Here is a 19185-nt window from a genome sequence, read left to right on the forward strand (position 1 = left end):
ATGTTTAACTGCATCAAGTAGTAGTTCACAGGTGGGCATTAAATAATAAATATACGTTTCTGGCTTGGACGGGGCCTTTCACAGTTAAATAAATAGTGTCAGAATTATGTCTTCATTGAAAACGACCACAGGAAACCAAGTCTGCTTTTAATTTGAAAATAATAACCGGAATAATTTATTTGTTTTCTCTCTCGCTTGTAGGATTACTTGAGGCCTCCCGCCACCCACATTCAGTCAGAGAGCAGCAAGGAGGTCTAACTCTGAGCTGAGCAGGAGACTCCGCCTGAAGAAGCAGCAACATCTCACCCATCAATCATATACGAGGTGGCCCATACCTGAACGATCTCATCACTGCAGCACCAGTCCGTCTGTTTCAAAGTAGCCTGCGATCTGGAGGCAGCACCTGATGATGCCAACAGAACCACATCATCTGCAAAATGCAGAGACAAGATGCTGGCAACGCCCAGATAATCTGCCCATCACCGGTGACAAAGGGCGGCCTAGGCGGAGCCCAGCACCCACTGGGAACGTGTCCCACTCACTGCCAAGAATGTGGACCACACCTCACAGCATACCCGCTGTGGTCAGTAATAATCAATACTGCTGATCAGCTCAGTGGACACCAGCCTAAGAAAACATATTTACACAGGTTATGAGTCACTTCAGTCACCAACCGAGGTACAGTGGCCCACTCTGAGAGTACTCTGAGTCTCAGATTACACAGATTATGATGGGATTCAGTCCCTGAGCTGCAGAGCTGAGGCGTGTTTGTGAGTCTGTCTGCTGCACGGTGTCGGTGTGTGTTGTGTCACGTGATCGTGCTCCCTGCACGGTGTTGGGGTCTTATGCTGCTGGCTGACAGCCTCTGATCAGTTTCACTTTTTTTCCTGATATTCTCAGAAAATTATCGATGGCACGATAACGCCATCTTTCCTGCTCTGCGTTTATTAAATTACTGATCAGCCATCAAACGTTTCTGACGGCTCACGTGACTGCCCCATTTGACCCATGTTCTCGCGAGAGGTGACGCGGCTCGTCGCGAGATCCTCTGCAGCAACAAATCGGCCGATTCTGAAGACGATCTGCTCGTTTCTGCGGTAAGGCGCTCATTAACCGCGCGCGTGCAGGATCCGCGCATACACGGGATTGCCGGGCGTTGGGAGCGTCAACACGCGCACACGGGCGCGTGTGCGGAGGTGACGAGGACGTGCGTGTGATGAATGAGATGAAGGATGGAGGATGCTGCGCGGTGGCGGGCGCGACGGCACGTGCACGCGCAGAGCTAGTGTGTGACTGGGTCGCGCGGGTGTCCGGTTTCCGGTGTGGCCGGGTCAGTTCGATGTGAACACCCGCCCCTTCCCCGTGCATGAGTGCGTGTGTGTGTCAGGTGTGACCTTCACTGAGGTCAGAGGTGGCGTGTCCAAGTGAGCCTGACGGACTTAATGTGACGTCACAGGGTTAAACAACACAAGAGTTTTTCAGGTCTGAATGTGCTACACTGCTCTGTGTTTGTGTGTCTGTGTGCTTGTGTGTGTGTTTTTGTGTTTCTGTGTGTGCGTGTGTGTATGCGAGAGATGCTGAAGATAAAATAACTCTTTATTGTCATTGCACACTCATACCTTTTACAATAGTACAATGAAATTGGAAACTCCCACGTCAGCACAACTAAAGACAACACAGTTACTTAAAGTTGATTTTTTTTCATTTCATTTTTTCATTTCATTTATTTATTTATTTCACACTTGGTACAACAATTCAAACAAACCAACCACACTTTCTATCAAAAAGCACTACAACCATGTGTGAAAAGGAGCAGGAAGAAGAAAATATTCTTATTAAACCCTGCCCCCTATCTATTTTCAAAGTGCAAGGGACCCAGACAGTGGCACGCGTGCGCCCCTGTAGGAGCTGAAGTTCCTCTGATGTCCCCCAGACGCTCCAGCAGTGAGCGGTAGAAGAGGCTCCTCCTCAAACAGAGGAGCTTCATCAGCTCTTTTAGTGAATGAACCTGCACCCCTGCTCTGTTCTACAACATCGACCAATAACAGTGCACGAGAATCAGGAAGGCTCTACCTTGTGGCGTTATTCAGCACTTCGATATTAAGTACTTACTGAGCTAAAGCAACAGGAGTATCGGTAACACAGCAGCAATGGACTTGACCGACCACAGATATATATATTTCATCTTCTATCACCACAGCGGATCCTCTGCTCGGGGTCACAGTGAAGTTCCTCTGACCTTCTCTGAACCTCTTCAAGACATCCTCCATCCTGTCGCACATTAATAAGTTTGCATGTTAAATGTATGTGTGTGAGCAGTGATGATGGAGGTCATAATGTGAACTTCATTGGCTCGGGTTTGTGTTTCAGACGGTGTCATGGAGGTGTCGTCGCACAGCCTCTTCCTGCTGCAGCAGCTCAACGTGCAGAGGGAATTTGGTTTCCTGTGTGACTGCACCGTCGCCATCGGAAACGTCTACTTCAAAGCTCACCGCGCTGTGCTGGCTGCCTTCTCCAACTACTTCAAGATGATCTTCATCCACCAGTCCAGGTGAGGGGTGAGACAGCGGCGTGTGACCTCTGTACCTGAGTAGAAGTTAGTTATACACCTGTGCTTTGGGTCATCACACAAGTGCAGGTAGGATAAAAAATAGGCATGTTTTCTGAGAACCTGAATTCTTTTAAATGCCCAGCAGGTGGTGACTCCTCTGACCCTTGAATCCTTTGTCCTGATAAATTTGTTGGCTTCCTCAACCGTGTTGGGTTCCAGGTCAGAGAGGAGGATTATCTGGGGTGTACTAAACGTACGTTCTTCAGTCAGATCTGCCGCTTGCTGTCATCGTGATGGCAGTGATGAAAAGGACTTCACTAACCAGCCGGTGACAGTCTCTGCGTCGATCCTGTCATGAAAACGTTACCAGATGACCTGCTGTTAGCCACCTAGCTGTGAGTTAGCAGTGCGGCATGAATCCAAAGAGGGTTTGCTTGTCTGAAACCATGCAGCTGCAAATAGATCAGCCTCGGAAGTTTCGGACAAACTGGCCAACCTTATCCATTAAAGACAGGATTTTACTACTTGTCAGCAGGCGTGTTAGTGTTAGCTAAGATTAGCCATGAGAAAGACAGCTCAGGATTGGATTTGCTCTCCACAACCAAACCGAATGTTAGCGTTAACTACAAACTTGGAGCTTGACTGGTCAAAAAGTGGCTAGCTGTCAGCTACAAACAGATGCACTGTGAGGACATGTGAGGACAGTTTATTTGGCCTTAGCTTTTAGGTGAACAGCGGTGTGTTTGATTTGTAACACACCAAAAAAATAATGAATGAAATTTAATGTTTTATCCCAATTATTTTGTTTTCATAATTTTTAAGAAGCAATCAAATGGTAATAAAAATTCAAATATGATTGATCAGCCCTAAATGTGTTTAAGACTAGAATAATGTCTTAAACACAGGAGAGTGTGGACGGCGTGCCTGCCCGAAGGCTTGTACCGGTGTTTGTTCCTTTATTCCAGGAGAACAAATTTCAGGATCTGGATCCTGTAATCCAGAATAGAGGAACAAAACTTTGGTCCAAACCTTCAGGAGAACATCGATCCAAAACATCAGGATTCACATGCTGTTTTTTTCCGAGGTGCTGACCTCATGTCTCTCTGTGTCCCCAGCGAGTGTATAAAGATCCAGCCCACGGACATCCAGCCAGACGTCTTCAGCTACCTGTTGCACATCATGTACACCGGTATGTGTCCCAAACAGGCGGTGGACCAGAGCCGGCTGCAGGAGGGCATTAAGTTCCTTCACGCCTACCAGCTGTGCCGCAAAACTGGTGAGGGTGCTGCTGAGACTGCCAACAACGTGGTCCGCATGTCCAACCTCTATGGCATTCAGATCTCTTCCCAGCTGGCCAGCAAGGAGGGACCCGGAGTCCCCAAGACCACCACGGTGTCCCGCGGGGCCGAGGATGGGCGGTCCTCTGACCGAGGGGCCCGGTCTCACTCCCAACTGTCCCTTGCTGTCGGACTGGAGGGGGTATCATCGGACCATCAGGCCTCAGCGCTACGTTGCTCTGTGGCATCCGGAGACGATTCTGACATCTCAACTACCCGTATCAAGCAGGAACGCTTAGAGGAGGAGGAGGACGGCGAGGAGGGTCCAGGTGCAGGGTCTCCAATTCAGGACAGCAGTCCCATTCAGGGCCTCCTGTTCAAAGACCGGCCGCTAGTGCTGCTCTGTCCCCGCTGTGGAGAGCGCTGCTCCTCCCCAGAGGGCCTGCGGGAGCACCTATTCAGCCACGCCCTCGACCCCGCCCGTCTCATGGAGGGGCTGTCACAGGGCGGCGAGCTGGAAGCCGGCCTAGAGGAGGGTCCTCCAGGAACCCAGGAGCAGCTGGATGCAGGATGTTTGGAGGAAGCTCTGAGACAGAGCCAGGCGCTAGCCAACCAGCTGGCTGCTGAGCTGAGGCGGAGCCGAGGAGGTGGTGGGAGTGGAGGAGGGGGGAGTAGCCCTGCTCCCTCCCTGCACTCACGCAAACGTAAGATTGCCTGCGCCGTCTGCAGCCTACGCTTCTCCCACAAGAGCCAGCTGCAGGAGCACATGTACACCCACACAGGCAAGCCGTCCCGCTACCACCGCTACAATCGCCTCTGCAGCCAGCTCTTCCAGGCCTCCGCCCACTTCTGCGACAGTGCTGCTGAGCCTGGGGGAGGGGCTGGGGGTGGAGCCTCAGTGGGCACCCCCATAGCTCTCTCTGAGGAGCCCAACAGGGACACTCAGGACAATGGCAGCTCCTGCTACTCCCTGGACTCTGAGATCTCCCAGGAGAGTGTGGACGGCGTTCCGGTTGAGTGATGCCATCTGTTATGAGGGATGTGATTGGACGGAATAGTAATTTCCGCAGGTGGTGGTGTTCTGAGTGTTTGGTCTGTACCTGTTTGGGAGTGTCTGTGTTTAATCCAGTGATGTGATCATGAGGTGCTGAGGTCAGCAGGTCGGACTGTTTGATGCTCAGAAACGTCAGCAAAACCTGACTGATTGATGATTAATAATTAATTGATTGGGAACTGTTTCTCCGGTTTGAAACATTTGCTGATTTGTGCATGTTGAACAAGTTTCTGGACTCTGATTACATGATTCGTTGATTAATCAGCAGATTAATCAGAGATTAATGATACGTCAGTACTTTGACTAATGTCACTTCCTGTCATTCATGTCACTGCTTTGTATTTCCTTCTCTGAAATTGAGCCGCCAGAGACTCTAAACCTGAAAGCAGCCAACACTGAAGCCCATCCGAGTCTGAGAGGACTGTGAGGAAGAGGAGACAGTGAGCACTGTGATGTCAGAGCGATCTGTGATGTCAGAACCTTTCTGTGGATGCACTGACATGTGCAAACTACAAAAAGCGAACTACTCAGATTTCTGTCATTTGGTGTCAGAGTGTCGTATATACAAGGTGTAATCTACAAGTTATGAGAACAGGTCCAAACCAAAAACTGGATTTAAATCTGGCAGATGTCACATTCAGGATCATCTTCCCCTGGTTTTTGGATCTCTCAGTGGAAATCCTGTCAGTTCTCCTTCCAGTTTTATTTTTTTACTCACGTTTTCTTTCCCTCCATCTTGCCACACAGGTTTAGGACTAAAATGTACAGCAGTAAACCCTCTCAGTGACAAATAACGAGTAAGCGCCGTACACCTTACATGTAAAGTTTGAGTTAGTCTTTTGTCAATGTTCATCGTCAGAAAGAGAGTACGAGGCTTCTTGTTTCTGTCCTTTTAGTGTTGTCCACAAAGAAACAAAACTACAGTGCAGACTTCAGTAAATAACACTGTACTGTTAAACGTATTCACTCCTCTTCATATGACTAATAAGAGTTACTTCACTAGAACTAAGGGGCGGAGTCCAAGTCCTGAAAAGCACACCCACACCATAATCCCCACCACCAAGCTTTACATTTGTCCCGGTAACCACTGAACCTAGACTCATCCATTAGAGTGCCAGATGGAGAAACGTGATTGGTCACTCCAGCGAACATGTCTTCACTGCTCTAGAGTTTAGTGGCATTGTGCTTTACTCCACTGCATGTGGCGCCTTCATTGCCCTTTGTGATGTAAGGCTTATTATACAAATGGTCACCATGGAAACCCATTCCATAAAGGTCTCTAATCTGAAGGCCACATGAAGTCTGTAGTGGTTGACTCTGCAGGAAGTTGGCGACCTCTGTGCGCTCTGTGCCTCAGCATCGGCAGAAAGTTTATCACCACAGAGTTACAAACGTTATCAGATGGAATACAACAAAAACATGCAGATCAGAACATGCAGGAAACACAAGACAGTGTCCTGGTTAGGACGAACAGATCTCTTTGGAGGAGCTTGAAACGTTCAGATTTTGCTTCTGAAGGTTTTCCAATGCTACACAGAGCTTTGAGAAGATCCCGAGTACCCTGAAAAGGAGTGACATCCTCAGAGGTTTGAATGGATATCTGCCAGTGCAGTGAATTTACACCCAGCTAACAGTCAACAGGACAAGGAGAAGAAGGCAGCAGCTACAGAAACGTACTGGCAGAAATGACCTGAAGCCACCTGGGTTCTCGGACCTCTGCAGGTTCAATAGTGAATAGTGATGACCTGTCATTGAGATTAGCCGGGGTTAAACCAGGTTTTTATTGGACCTCTTCGCTGAAGCTGCTCACACCCACTAACCTCAGTATGCAGCACCAAAGACACAGAGGCAGAGCTAACGGTTCAGATCAAAGCCGCGACCTAACGTCAGTCATCTTCTGCCAAACTGAGCAGATCCGAAAGCTCTTAACTTCATCCTGCCTCTGTTCTGCTTTTCTTTAGTTTCTGCTAAAGAGCTTACAGCGTGAGATGTTGCATTTCACCGAGGTAAAAATCTCTGATTGAGGTGTTGCCCCTCAGCGGGCTTCCAGAAGCTGTTCAATCAGGATGAAGTGAGCTTAAACGGGCGCTCACACACAGATGGGAGGATTACACTGAGGGTGCTCTTACTTGGAGTCGGGATTAAAAAGCAGCTGATGGTTTAACTTCATTTAAAGGATCAATCCACAGTTTCTTCCATCTGACTCGAACAAAGGCAAGCACAAAAAAAGACAGAAAGGACAGGTGGGAAAATAAACGTGTCCCAATCTATGGGTCAGGACTCTCGCTGGTTCCCAGCCTACGCCCACAGGGGCACATTTTTTATTTACATTTTTAAATAAAGTTTTAAAAATATTCAATCTTTTTTATATTTATCATAAAACTGTGAAAAACTAAAATCTTTTAACAGTCTAAAAAACAAAAGCCAACAAAAAAGCACGATCTGAATTTTATTTAAAAAAAGTTACTGCCAGCGTTTGAAATATTTTGTTGGAATGCCCTATTAACTTTTACATTTTATTTTGAAATGGTTATGCTCCTATATGTTCTAAACGTTTTATTTTGAAGGAGTCATAGTTTAGTGCATTTGAAATACATTTATTTTGAAGGAGTGACATTCTGTTGCATTTAAACCTTTTTATTTTGAAGGATTTTATGTTTGTTCATTTTAAACATTATTTTGAAGGAGCCAGTCTGTTATATTTAATTAATTAATTTTTTCGTTTTTGAAGGAATTGTACGCTGTTGCATTTGAATCTTTTTATTTTGCAGTGGTCCTATCTTGTATTTTAAACCTCTTATTTTGAAGGGGGCAATAGTCTTGCATTTTAAACCCTTTACTTTGAAGGAGTTACATTCTTGCATTTTAAACCTCTTATTTTGAAGGAGTTGATCTCAATTCCATTGTAAACCTTTTACTTTGAAAGTTTCCACCGGCCAGAGGGAAATTGGTGGTCTCTGCTGTTCCTTTCTGTGTCACGTGACCAGCGCTCATTGATGATGAGGTGTTGATGATTACTGATCGTGTGTGACTGTCGTGCCGTCGTCTTATTTCTGTGTTTCGCTGTAAAAAAGCAAACAGGAAGTTCAGTGTCAACATGTTTTTGTAAACGGCATCTGTTTTTCATGGATAGAACAATAAAGTTTTGTAAATAAATGTTTTTTTTCACCAATCAGATCAAAGCTCTCGTGTGTGCTTTTCATTCTTTTTTTTATTATTGATTTTGGAACAGGTTTTAATCGGCTCGGCGTGGATGTTGCTGGGTTGCATCGCAGCATGCAACACACTTCAGCTGTTAGCTGTTAGCAGCAGCCCAAACGTGCATCAGCACAGTGGGAAAATGCCCGGTATGCCAGATTTTCAGTCCAGCCCTAGTACCGATCAACCAATACTGAGATTGATTATTGATTAACCAGAGTAACCTGTTGGTGACATCAGCTGTTTATCACAGAGGTGATTATTGAGTTTGCTGCGTACTGATTGATTGCTGATTGGTCTGCAGAAGAGCATTCTTTGTGCCCTGCCAGAATCTGACCTGCAGGAGTCAACAGAGAGCTTAGCAGCCAGGTGAGCAGAGAGGCATTGTGGGAAAATTCAGATTCCAGTTTAACTGCTTTGACTCGAGATTTTAAAAATAAAAATAGATTTTTCATCAGTCCGCATCGTCACGGGGTCAAAGGTGATGCCACAGATTTGATCACACTCCTTACTGTCAGGGCGAGTCCACAAGATGCACTCTGTTTCCCAGAATACTTTGCCTCAGTGAAGGACTGGATGAAGGTTCCTGACAGTCTCTTGGTACTCACCTGTCGGGTGATCTGATTGGTCAGCGTGCTGTTGCTTGGCAACAGATGGATGTATTCTTACCCTCCATCACCATAGAAACAAAGGCTTCAGTTTCTTCTTCACACATTTAAAAATAGACTCTGAGGACAGAGAGCTTGCGGCAGATCAGTAACTGATCAAGGATCAATGATGCGGTGCCACAGTGTGACTGAAACGGGTCTGAACAGCCGATGGACTCGATGACTTCGCTCTGCGGCTGTTTGGAGATGGTGACCTCTCACCTGAGCCTTAGATATCAATCACAACTGAAACGCTGATCAATCAATCAATCCCTTAAACATAGTGAGCATCTCCTCATGTTTAAACTCAGTATTTCTCCTTTCAGTTCATCTTTTCATTGTTATTTCCTGTTTCATTTTGAAATTACTCACCTCATGAACAGGTGTGGCTTTGTGCTCTCTGCAGGTTCCTCATTAAAGTGTCTTGTTCAGGATTAGTGCAGACTGCTAATTGCAGGTAAAATGCTGAGCTTTTCTTCCCATCATCATCAAACACAGATGAACATTCGTGTTTGTAACAGGAAGTACTTCAGTAGCAGTACATCCTGTCAAAATAAAGCAGTTTGAAAACAGCTCCAGAAGCATTTTAACTGTTTGAAATCACAAAAAGCTGATGAAACTCACCTTGGATGTTTTTAAGTGTGATGTTGTTCAGGTCTCCATGGTTTCTGTCATTTCCATGGTGTTGGTAATGCTGCTCTAAAACCATCAGCTGACTGAAACGTTTAAAGAGTCAAACTCTGCTGCCATTAAGTGAAACTGGACGTGACAGTGATGTTACTCTGCAGTCACGTTTCATCAAGTCTTTGTGTTTTGTTAAACCTTTATTTTAATACTGTTTCAGATTCCTGAAGAACCAGTGTCACAGTAGTAATAGTAACTGTAATGTGATTACAGTAAGGTGTAGCAGCCGTGCTGCTACAGTCGTGTGTTTCGGTGTTGAATGTCCAGCAGATGTTCGGAGAAGTAGAAGGAAACACGTATGTTATAGAAGGGGTTTTAGGGAAGAGGATGCAGCCCCACACCTGCAGTTCCTCTGGTGTCCAGCAGAGGCAGGGCTGAGTCATGCATACAACCTGAAACAAACTGATTGGTCTCTTTCCTCGTTCATGACACCGGTACGGAGGAGGATGCTTCTATGACTCACCTGTTTAAGAGTTGTGTGTTTATTGAAAACTTTACTGACACCGTGTCTATGGACAAACACGTGCAGGCATCGTTATACAGAGCTATTTGGTGATTGGACCTCCTGATGACACAAACCTGATTATAGGACACGAAAGCTTCTGTTTCCTTCCCCCTCCCCCGCCCACGTACCACCGCTTTATCAAAGAAGCAATTTGTGTAAAAGAAAAAAGCATCAATCAGTGTGGTTGCTATGGAAACTGGGGAGGCACAGTGCTGGTGGCAGTGAGGAGAGAGATGTGCTCGGTGTTTCCTGATGAATCCGAGAGAAACAGATCCGATCAGCAGGAAGCACCCAGGTGAGAACTCATCTGTTCCTTCATCATGTTCTTTCATGTTCATACCTGCCTGATGATATCATCACTGCATGCCTGATGATGTCATCAGCCAGCAGGTGGTTTCCATTAGAGGAAGAGGAAGTTTATTTTGGAGGCAGCAGGTTATTGAAGAGTGATCAGCTGACTGGAACTTCCTGTCATGATGTAAACACTTGGAGTCTGAGGCCAACTGGAAGTGTTTGTGAGGGTGTACCTGAATTGCACTGACTCACCTCAAGCAGGTGATGATGGCTGAACTCCTCAGAGGTGGAGGTGAGCCAGAGGAGCAGCAGGACAGCTCCTCACAGGCCTCCTTCTTGTCCCCTCGGTTTCATGGGTCAGACTTGTTTTTGTCGCCTCACGCAACAGCTTTGGGTTGTTCACCCTCCTTGGTTCACCCAAGGAGGTGGAAGAAGAATCAGGTGAGCGCCCGGATCTACCTGTGGATGGTCAGCTGATGTTCGCTCCTCACACCTTCACCCCACTCAGCTGTGATAGACAGTTAACCCCAGCAGCACAGCGTCTCAGCTGTTACTCAGTCATTGATCTTTAAAATAATTTAATTTCCCCAAATACTGACTGTATAATCTAGTTCAGGATTCAGTGTGTCTGTTTGTGTGTGTGTGTGTGTGTGTATGTGTGTGACTTTAATAACCTGCTGCTGATGAATCTATGTGCAGGGTTTGACAGACGCTTTCAGGAAACATTTTCCTTCTATGGCGACGAAGGGCGGAGAAAACGTGGGGCAAGCGGAGAGCGTCAGCCTGAAAAGGAAGCTATGGGGTCCTCTGAACATGCTGCTGCTAGGAAAAACCCAGAGCAGGAGTGAGGGGGAGGAGCCACTGGAGGTGGTGGAAAATGAAACCACGGTGAGACATTCAGACACCGCAGTTGAAAGAGGAGCTGACCTCAAAGAATTCAGTGGATTGGAGGGAGAGGCCCCACCCACAGGAACCTGCAGGGGGCACTGCAGAAACAGGAGGAGGTGCAGGTGGTGGAGGAGGTTCTCCTCGGAGCTCATTTGCATCAGAAGTATACAGAAGAAAGTCGAGAAACAACCAGAGCAGCAGCAGGATTCAGAGGTGGAGCCTCAGTCACAGGACAAGAGAGCTAACAAGAGGGCATGGCCAAAGTTCAGGAAGTCCAGGAATTCATCATACCAGCAGAGGGAGGAGGTGCAGGGGGAGGCCCAGAAAAAGCTGCACAGGTTCTTCATCAGAGGAAGAAATAGGTGCCCACAGGAAGACATGGTGGTGGTGGGAGTGGCTCAGACGGACACTGTTCAGGCAACTGTCATAGTGGAGACTAGCGTGGAGGCGGCACAGGATCGAGCTGCAACTGGGAGTCCAGGAGAACCAGCAGCAGGAGAAATGTATGAGGAGGTGAAGGAACATCGACCAGAGACCTTCCAAAGAGTTGGTGAGGTCGATGACATCACCGTGGGGAGACCACTCAAGGTTTTCAGTGACTCTGCGGACGCTGGGTCATTCCTCCATAAGGAGCTTCAGAGCTCATTCCAGACCTTCTCCTCCTCCCTTCAGGCATCAGCAAATGGTCCGTTCATTCGAATTGAGCTCTGCCCCCAGGAGAGGGAGGAGTAAGAGGAGGAGGAGTGCTGGGAGGGCAGTGCTTCCTCACAGAACCACCTTATCCTCCACCTCCTCGGTTTTGACCACAGCGAGCAGCAGCTGCTTCAGATGGCTTACACGCTGGTCCGAGCTGCCGTGAATGCCGCTGTGGATCAGCTGACCAGAGAACAGCAGAGCACCGCAAACTGTGTCCAGCGAGACCATGCTGAGGACGGGGAGGAGGCAGATATAGGGAGAAGGCGCTGCATACCCGAGTGAGTGTCTGCGCAGAACTTTATGTCAGGCGGAGAACAAACTGGAGCTAAAAGATGACACAAAGACGCTGACAAGCCATGATGGATCACGTGCAGAAGGAGATCAACACCTGCAGGAGGAGATCAACACCTGCAGGAAGGGATCAACATCTGGAGGAGGAGATCAACAGCTGAATGATCATACAGAGTCCGTTTTTCTCTGGATCAACTAGATAAAGGTTACCTTTCTGCCTGAGAGTCACAACTCAGTTCTCTCGCCACCTTAGGCTCTGCTCATGAATTATTGCTCTGTATAAAGTCACATGTTCTGCTTTTCAGTCGTAGTGATGGTTTAAATAAATATGATCTTCCTCCTCTTAGAAACTTCGTGTCTCTTCTTAAAGCCACAGTTTAGAAATGATTTCTACAAGGAAAGGACAATCACAGAAAAAGGTGTAAAAAAACAGAGGGCGTGGCCAAAGGTCAAGACCAGCTGATGTAATGAGCTCAGGCGTAGACAGGTGAGTGTTTGAATTAGAAAGCAGACTGAGAGGAAGAAAAGGATATTTAGAGGTCAGAGCAGCTGGAAGTGACATCACAAAAGAGCAGAGACTAATGAGCTAAACTCTGTACTGAATGATGAGCTCTCTGTTTTCTTTTATGAGGACATAAACATATAACCATTCTCACCATGTGAACTCAAGGATGAATGGAGCTCCTTAAAAATGCATTTTCTCACCTCCTCTGGTCTGTGAGCAAATGAGCCATCTGTGCGAATTGGAATTGTGACATTAAAAAAAAACAATAATTGCTAAAATAAATTAAATTTGTAGTTCTAAATAAATTCTAAATGCATTTAGGACGTTTTTTACTCACTTTATGTCTCTTCCACGATGTTATTTCTCTCTCCAACAATGTAGGTTACAATTATTGGCATGACCAATTATGCAAATTAGGCGATGACATCATTTAGCGACTTCTAGCGACTTTTAGGACAGCCAATAGCGATTTTCCTTACTGAGGAGTTGGCAACACTGCCCTTGCTGCCAGAGCGATGGTGGCTGAGATGCAGCGGAGCGGAGGTGTAAGTGCCTGGACATGTTAGCTGCATTTAACCTTCAGTTACTCTTTATATAGTTAGGTAGGAGTCAGACCATGTTTCTTTTTAGCTGAAAAACATTACACTCAGGTAACCTGCAGTGTTGAAAACTTTTCCGTCGATGTTTGCTACCCTACAATCCGCCCTACTCTGTAGTAAAATCAGCGACATCTGACTGTCCTGTTGCTCCCACTGAAATGTATACAGCCTATTTAAAATCTAAAACTTAAAATTGTCCGTAACCTACTGTTGTTACCACTGTCCTGTTTGAAATGGATACTAACTAGCTAACTGACTGAATGCCCATTAGCCTTATAACTCCCGTTGTGTGTGTGTGTGTGTGTACAGAGCGACAGCCAGGTTGATAATGGATATAAGGAAGTTTATTCAAAAAAGGAGCCACATTCAGGTAAAAGTGTAAAATCAAATGATCCGTCTCTCAAGAATAATGTTGGATCAGTCTCAAAAAGTTGAATCTGTTCATCTGGACATAGCGTTTTCAGTGGGAGAAACGTTTCATCACTCATTCAAGTGACTTCTTCAGTCTCAGCTGACTGCAGGTTTCCCGAAATCTTATAAACAGTACATTTGCATAATGACTGAAACCAGCCCACTGAAGGAACAATGGGCTGGGAGGTCAGTTCCTTAATCTTAATTATGCAAATTCTCATGACCATTGATCAACAACCACTGACCAAAACATGTGTGGTTCAGCCACAACTCTACTAAAACCTCAGCCAGTAATAGGTAGGCCAACTTTTGGACCGTCCAGTTGTCTGTATGACTGCCGCAGTACGTAGATCACATTTGCACACTATCAGAAAGTGCCAAACAGCCCTGGTGGAGTGAGGAGCTGTAAAGAGAAGCAGATGCTCTGTTTATATTCTAAAAATATTTTAAGCTAGCTTGTTTCAAAGATTCTGTACAGCAGCTTTAAATGTCTTCCAAAAGCACACATACACTTACCTTATCAGTGTTTCTCAAACTTTTTACAGTGTGTACCACCTGAGAAAATGTCAAGCTCTCCCAAGTACCACTATGAAAGCATCAAACTCATAAATCTTACAACATAAAATTAGTATCTGCAGTAAAGATTTTTTCATACATTGTATACATTCTACCACAGGCAAAGTTGCCTCCATTTTTATAGTTTTTTATCAATATTTTGTAATAATTTATTCTGTTTTGGGAGGGTTTTTTTTATGTATCTGTATTATATTGTTTACTTTTTACTCACTATGAGCATTATTCATTATCCTCCCCCAGTAATTAAGGTTAGGATATGTATTTTTTTTTATTCCAGAAGTCTCATGGTGACGTGTAAAGTTTATCTTGCCTGGCTGGGCAGCTCTCTGGGTGCTCAGCACCCCCAAAGCCCTAATCCTAGAAGCGCCCCTGATGAGATCACTTTAATTTGTTGAGTATCTGAGGCTGAGACCATGGGACTGTAAAAACATGATTGTTGGGCTTAATTTCTGTAGTGAACAGTCATTTTAAGATTAGCTAGTAAATAACAATTTACTCATGTTGTTCATGAGACTGAAGTCATCTCACTTTGGTAATAGGAAAGTTCAAGCTCACTGCTGTAATATATCCTCAGATTATTATATATATATATATATATATATATATATATATATATATATATATATATATATATATATATATATATATATAACAATTAGCTAATGTTGTTCATGAGACTAAAGTCATCTCACTTTGGTAATGTAAATATAATATGGCCAATATTATATTTATTGTCAGATTATTATGATATATATATATTGTGGCGAGCTCAGACAAGGAGGAGACGGAGGTATCGTTTGGTCTTGCTTCCCGTGAGCTAGCCAGGGAGCACAGCCGTTTATTCACATTTGCCGAAGAACACTGCCGCTAGCTAACTGCTCAGCGCGGCAACAACAACAACAACACAGGGCGCCCTCTGTCCCCGGAATGACACACCGTGGCAGCGAGAGGGCGTCACCTGTCACTATGGCAACATAAACAAAACATAACTGTACAAACAGAACCCCGAACAGCCCTGACCCACTACAATATATATATATGTGTGTGTGTATATATATATATATATATATATATATATATATATATATATATATATATATATATATATATATATATATATATATATTACAGGATATATTACAGCAGTGAGCTTGAACTCTGGGTCAAAGGTGTGCCAAACACTGAGCTTCAGTAAAGATTCAAGTTGCAGTTATTTATATTTCCTATCACCTTAAATCTTCACTCAAAGACAAGTATCTTTGACAGTGTATGTACAGATGTATTATATATAAGAGACAAATATTGTTCGTTTAATTTGTTGGCATTATTACATTTGGCTCAATGCTTACATATATGTGCAAAAAGAAAATGTACGAGCTGTGATAACTGTTTCTGATAAAATGAAGAGTAGACTGATATATTAAATATTCCTTTATTGGGTGAGAAAATCAGACCATGTCATAACTCCTTATGTCATACAGAACAGATATCAGAGCCTTAAACAGGCTGACTTCTTCTAAATGGGTCAAACTGGGCAGAAAGTATACAAACACATAACATCCTTATAGAATATGATGTAACACTATAGATCAACTTACCTCAGAATATATAAAGCATATAAACAATTACAGCAATATGATGCAACAAACACAGCAGTACTACTAATCCAAAATATTCAAAGCTTCATAGAACTGAAACAAACATTTATTTTTAGGTCCATTCTGCTGCTGATACATACTTTAGGTTTCTGAATATTAAACTTGTTTCTGCCTTTCATAGTGTGTAACCTGAAGGCCCTGAGTACTTTCTCCCACACTGAAAACACTGGAATGATAAAAATTATTTGAACATTACCTAATAAGACTGATTCAGGACAGACAATTAGTTATTCTAAACTTTTCTAGCAGTCCTTCACAAACAGGGAACAGTCTGTCTATTCTCTCCATCTGTCAGCTGCTGCTGGCTCTTCCTCCTCCTCTTCCTCACACACTGCTGAGTTTGTCCTGGTGGATCATCAGGGGTGCAAAGCCTCACAGATGATGTGCAGCAGTGGGTCCCTCAGTCTGTCCTCACTCTGGACACTTGCAGTTGTCACACATGGAAATCAAATGTGTGATAAGCTGCAGGATTCAAACACAAGTGTAACTTATAAATACATGTTCATACTTTTATTACACAATCAGAGAGAAGGAAAAAGAGAGAGAGTGCAGGACAGACAGACAGGTGACAGTCTCAGGTGTCTACACTGCTACAAAACAGCACAAGAGAAGGAGGATTTAGTGTTTGTGTTATTACGAGTGCTAAACAAGAAGAGTTCCCAGATGGTACAGTGGACACATGTGTGAGTCCTGTAATTAAAGCATCTTTCTATCAGCTTAACGAGTGAACCATCAGTTCGTTCAAACATACGTTAAAGTCCATTTGGCTCAACACCACCGAACAGAAGCAGCAATATAACATAGCTAACATTAACAGTGCAGTGGATCCTGCTTGTGCCGTGATATTCAGGACTGCAAACTGAGCAGCATTCACTGACTTTCATCTTATTGTGTTTGTGGATATATGACTGACTTTAATTATCCGGAAAATCATCACATTCTCTGTAAGATTAAGGCCAACTATTGAACGGCGTATATTTTAAAGTAAAGGCTTTAAAACCAAGTTAACACTGCAAGTACTAGCATCACTAATGTCACATAACTTTGCCGACATGTGGCCAACAGTAATGTTTTAATGTTCTTCATTATTAAACATTCGCACATAAATAAGTGACATAATATTCAGTACTTACTTTTGAAAGTTTACTCTTCGGCAATGTTCCCTCTAATTTTTCATGTGACTGAGGGAACACACAAACTCCCTGAGCAGTCCCTTGGACCACTGTGAGCAACAGCAGACGTGTGCACTGTGGTCACGCCAGCATCGAATCCATCCAAGTTACATGGTTTATTAAAATAATCAAATTACAGCATTTACATTTATGTTAGTCTACTTTTAATTAACTGCTTTAGCCGACTTACAATGAAAATTTAAAAAAAAATGTTGTTCATGACCTGTGTAGTATGTTAACACTATTGGAAGTAAAAATAACTCCAATTTTGAAAACACAACTTTCTTTTTTTTTTTTTTTTATAAAGCTCTGACTTGCTATCACAGCTCTGAGTCCTGTAACGCTCTGTCTGCAAAATACAGTATATAATGACCAATGTTGGGCAATTAATTATATAGTTACTCCTTCAAAAAAAGTAACTGAGTTTTGCAAACAACAAAGTTTTTTGCAGCTGTTTACCTAAAAATGCAGCCAAAGCGTTTTTTTAAATAAACATTTCAAACTATTTACAGAACAATCAGCTGTTCTGCATCAAATTTGATGCCACACAAATTATTTCTGCCACTCCAAAAATGTATTTCTGTCCACTATGAGATAAAGGAGAACAACAGCCTGATACCTGCAGGCCTGACAACAGGAGATGTATCACTCCTGTAACACCTGTAACATTCAGTAGTTGCCTCATTGTTCTGTCACACACAACAAAACTATTGACTACACTACACACTAACTAAACGTCGCAAATCTCTCACATCTCAAAACATTGCTGTCATTCCTAAAACTTCCCCCTTCCTAAACAACTAAATGCCATGTTGCCATATCATTTTTTGATTGGTCGACATGGTACATTTTTCCACCAATAGGAAAGGGTGGGAGTTTTTTGGTTTTGTTTTTGCTCACAGGCGGAGAGCGTTTTCCAGCATTTTCCTTATAAAACACAGTTTTTACCGTTTCTTCCCGCAGTAAATATAAACAATGATAGTATTCAGGAAAAAAACAAACATTGCATATATTTTTATCATAACTCTGGTTTTACGTGACCTATCAACACAATTTAAAAACTGGTATAAAGTCCACATTTTTTCCGTCAATTGTGCCATCTGTCCTGCTCACATCTCTAATGGTTGTACGCGTTGTCATTAACATGGCTTCACTCCACATCAGCCACGCCGCTTTGCTAGCTAAAACACTGGTGTCGGCACATAAGGACGCTGTCATAGCCTGTCAACGACGTTGATTAGCTGCGTATATACGAATGTGAATCACATTATTGGCTGGACTATGGGATAAGATGGCGTCGTTGCAATCCCATACGGGAGCAGCCAGTCACTTACTGACTAACACTGCAAAACAGAATTGTTAAAGTATTGTGACAGCCAGTGGGCTGGCCTTGTGTTTTGGTTTTTCTGTTACCTGTTTCTTGCAGGTAGGTGGAGCTGACCCAATTATAGATGCAGCACACCTGAGAAGGCCAGTCCCAGTGTATAAAGACACCTTGACTCTCTCCGTCTGGCACCCATCAAGTTCATTTGAGGCTTCAGTTATAGCTGTTTTGTCCTTTAAATTGTGTTGAAGTTGCTTCACCTTATTTTCATTAAATATATCTTACAGTGTTTAAAAGCCTGTGTGTGGTCTCCCACTTGCTTGTCACTTCCTTTGAGCCGGGTTGTGACAGTATTAATTGTAATTTCAATTTGGGTTAGATTTTTTTTTTGTGCGCAACGCAGATTTTCTGTGCGCAGAGACCATGTCAGCAGTGCGCAATTGCGCACGTGCGCAGCTTAGAGGGAACATTGCTCTTCGGCCGCTGCGCTTCAGGCATGTGCCATTTTTTTCCGAACAAAATATCCACACTCACCGCCGCGCTATGAATTGTGGGATGTATGGGACCACGAAGTCTATGCCGGACCACACTTCAAATTTGGGAAAATGAAGGGCGCATTTGAAGGGCGCATTTGAAGTACACTTCGAATTGGGACACCCTTCATCGCGTCGCTGTGACGTAATTGGCCTGCCTGGAGCTGTGTCCCAAAACGTCGGCCGCATCCTTTGGAAGACCCTGCCTTCGCGGTCTACGTGGGCCAGGTCCTTCGAAGACCAAGAAGGCCGGAAGTGCGAGGCTGAGAAATGGGACAGTCTAGCCTTCAGATTTACATCACCGCTGTCTCGGTGGAGTTTA

At 44.2% G+C, this 19185-nt stretch overlaps 2 protein-coding genes and 1 long non-coding RNA gene across 7 annotated transcripts in view; 2 read left to right on the forward strand and 1 right to left on the reverse strand.

The window, feature by feature from the left end:
- Positions 1–19185, reverse strand: part of LOC146372283 (uncharacterized) — a 154048-nt gene that overhangs the window by 18832 nt on the left and 116031 nt on the right. The gene's annotated exons all lie outside the window — the stretch shown is intronic.
- On the forward strand, positions 733–8054 carry zbtb25 (zinc finger and BTB domain containing 25). 4 transcript variants are annotated; one of them, XM_084952660.1, is made up of 3 exons: positions 733–1097; positions 2371–2551; positions 3667–8054. In XM_084952660.1, exons 2-3 carry the CDS (start codon positions 2379–2381, stop codon positions 4847–4849), a joined length of 1356 nt encoding a protein of 451 aa, XP_084808786.1. In that variant the 5' UTR covers positions 733–1097; positions 2371–2378; the 3' UTR covers positions 4850–8054. The 4 variants fall into 4 exon arrangements, with proteins under 4 accessions (XP_084808786.1, XP_084808787.1, XP_084808788.1 ...); XM_084952661.1 differs by lacking the exon at positions 733–1097 and adding an exon at positions 1110–1196; XM_084952662.1 differs by lacking the exon at positions 733–1097 and adding an exon at positions 1208–1482.
- Positions 9912–12858, forward strand: LOC146372286 (uncharacterized). Its single transcript, XM_084952681.1, has 2 exons — positions 9912–10211; positions 10910–12858. The coding sequence occupies exon 2, from the start codon at positions 10946–10948 to the stop codon at positions 11828–11830; it is 885 nt and encodes a 294-aa protein (XP_084808807.1). The 5' UTR covers positions 9912–10211; positions 10910–10945; the 3' UTR covers positions 11831–12858.

Source organism: Perissodus microlepis, chromosome 15 (assembly GCF_051167445.1).
Source record: "Perissodus microlepis isolate ML-2025 ecotype Zambia chromosome 15, ASM5116744v1, whole genome shotgun sequence".
Taxonomy (NCBI): domain Eukaryota; kingdom Metazoa; phylum Chordata; class Actinopteri; order Cichliformes; family Cichlidae; genus Perissodus; species Perissodus microlepis.

Coding starts and splice junctions, on each gene's coding strand:
- zbtb25 (XM_084952660.1), top strand. CDS start 2,379: ATGGAGGTGTCGTCGCACAGCCTCTTCCTGCTGCAGCAGCTCAACGTG. Junction 2,552..3,666: donor ATCTTCATCCACCAGTCCAG/GTGAGGGGTGAG, acceptor CTGTGTCCCCAG/CGAGTGTATAAAGATCCAGC.
- LOC146372286 (XM_084952681.1), top strand. CDS start 10,946: ATGGCGACGAAGGGCGGAGAAAACGTGGGGCAAGCGGAGAGCGTCAGC.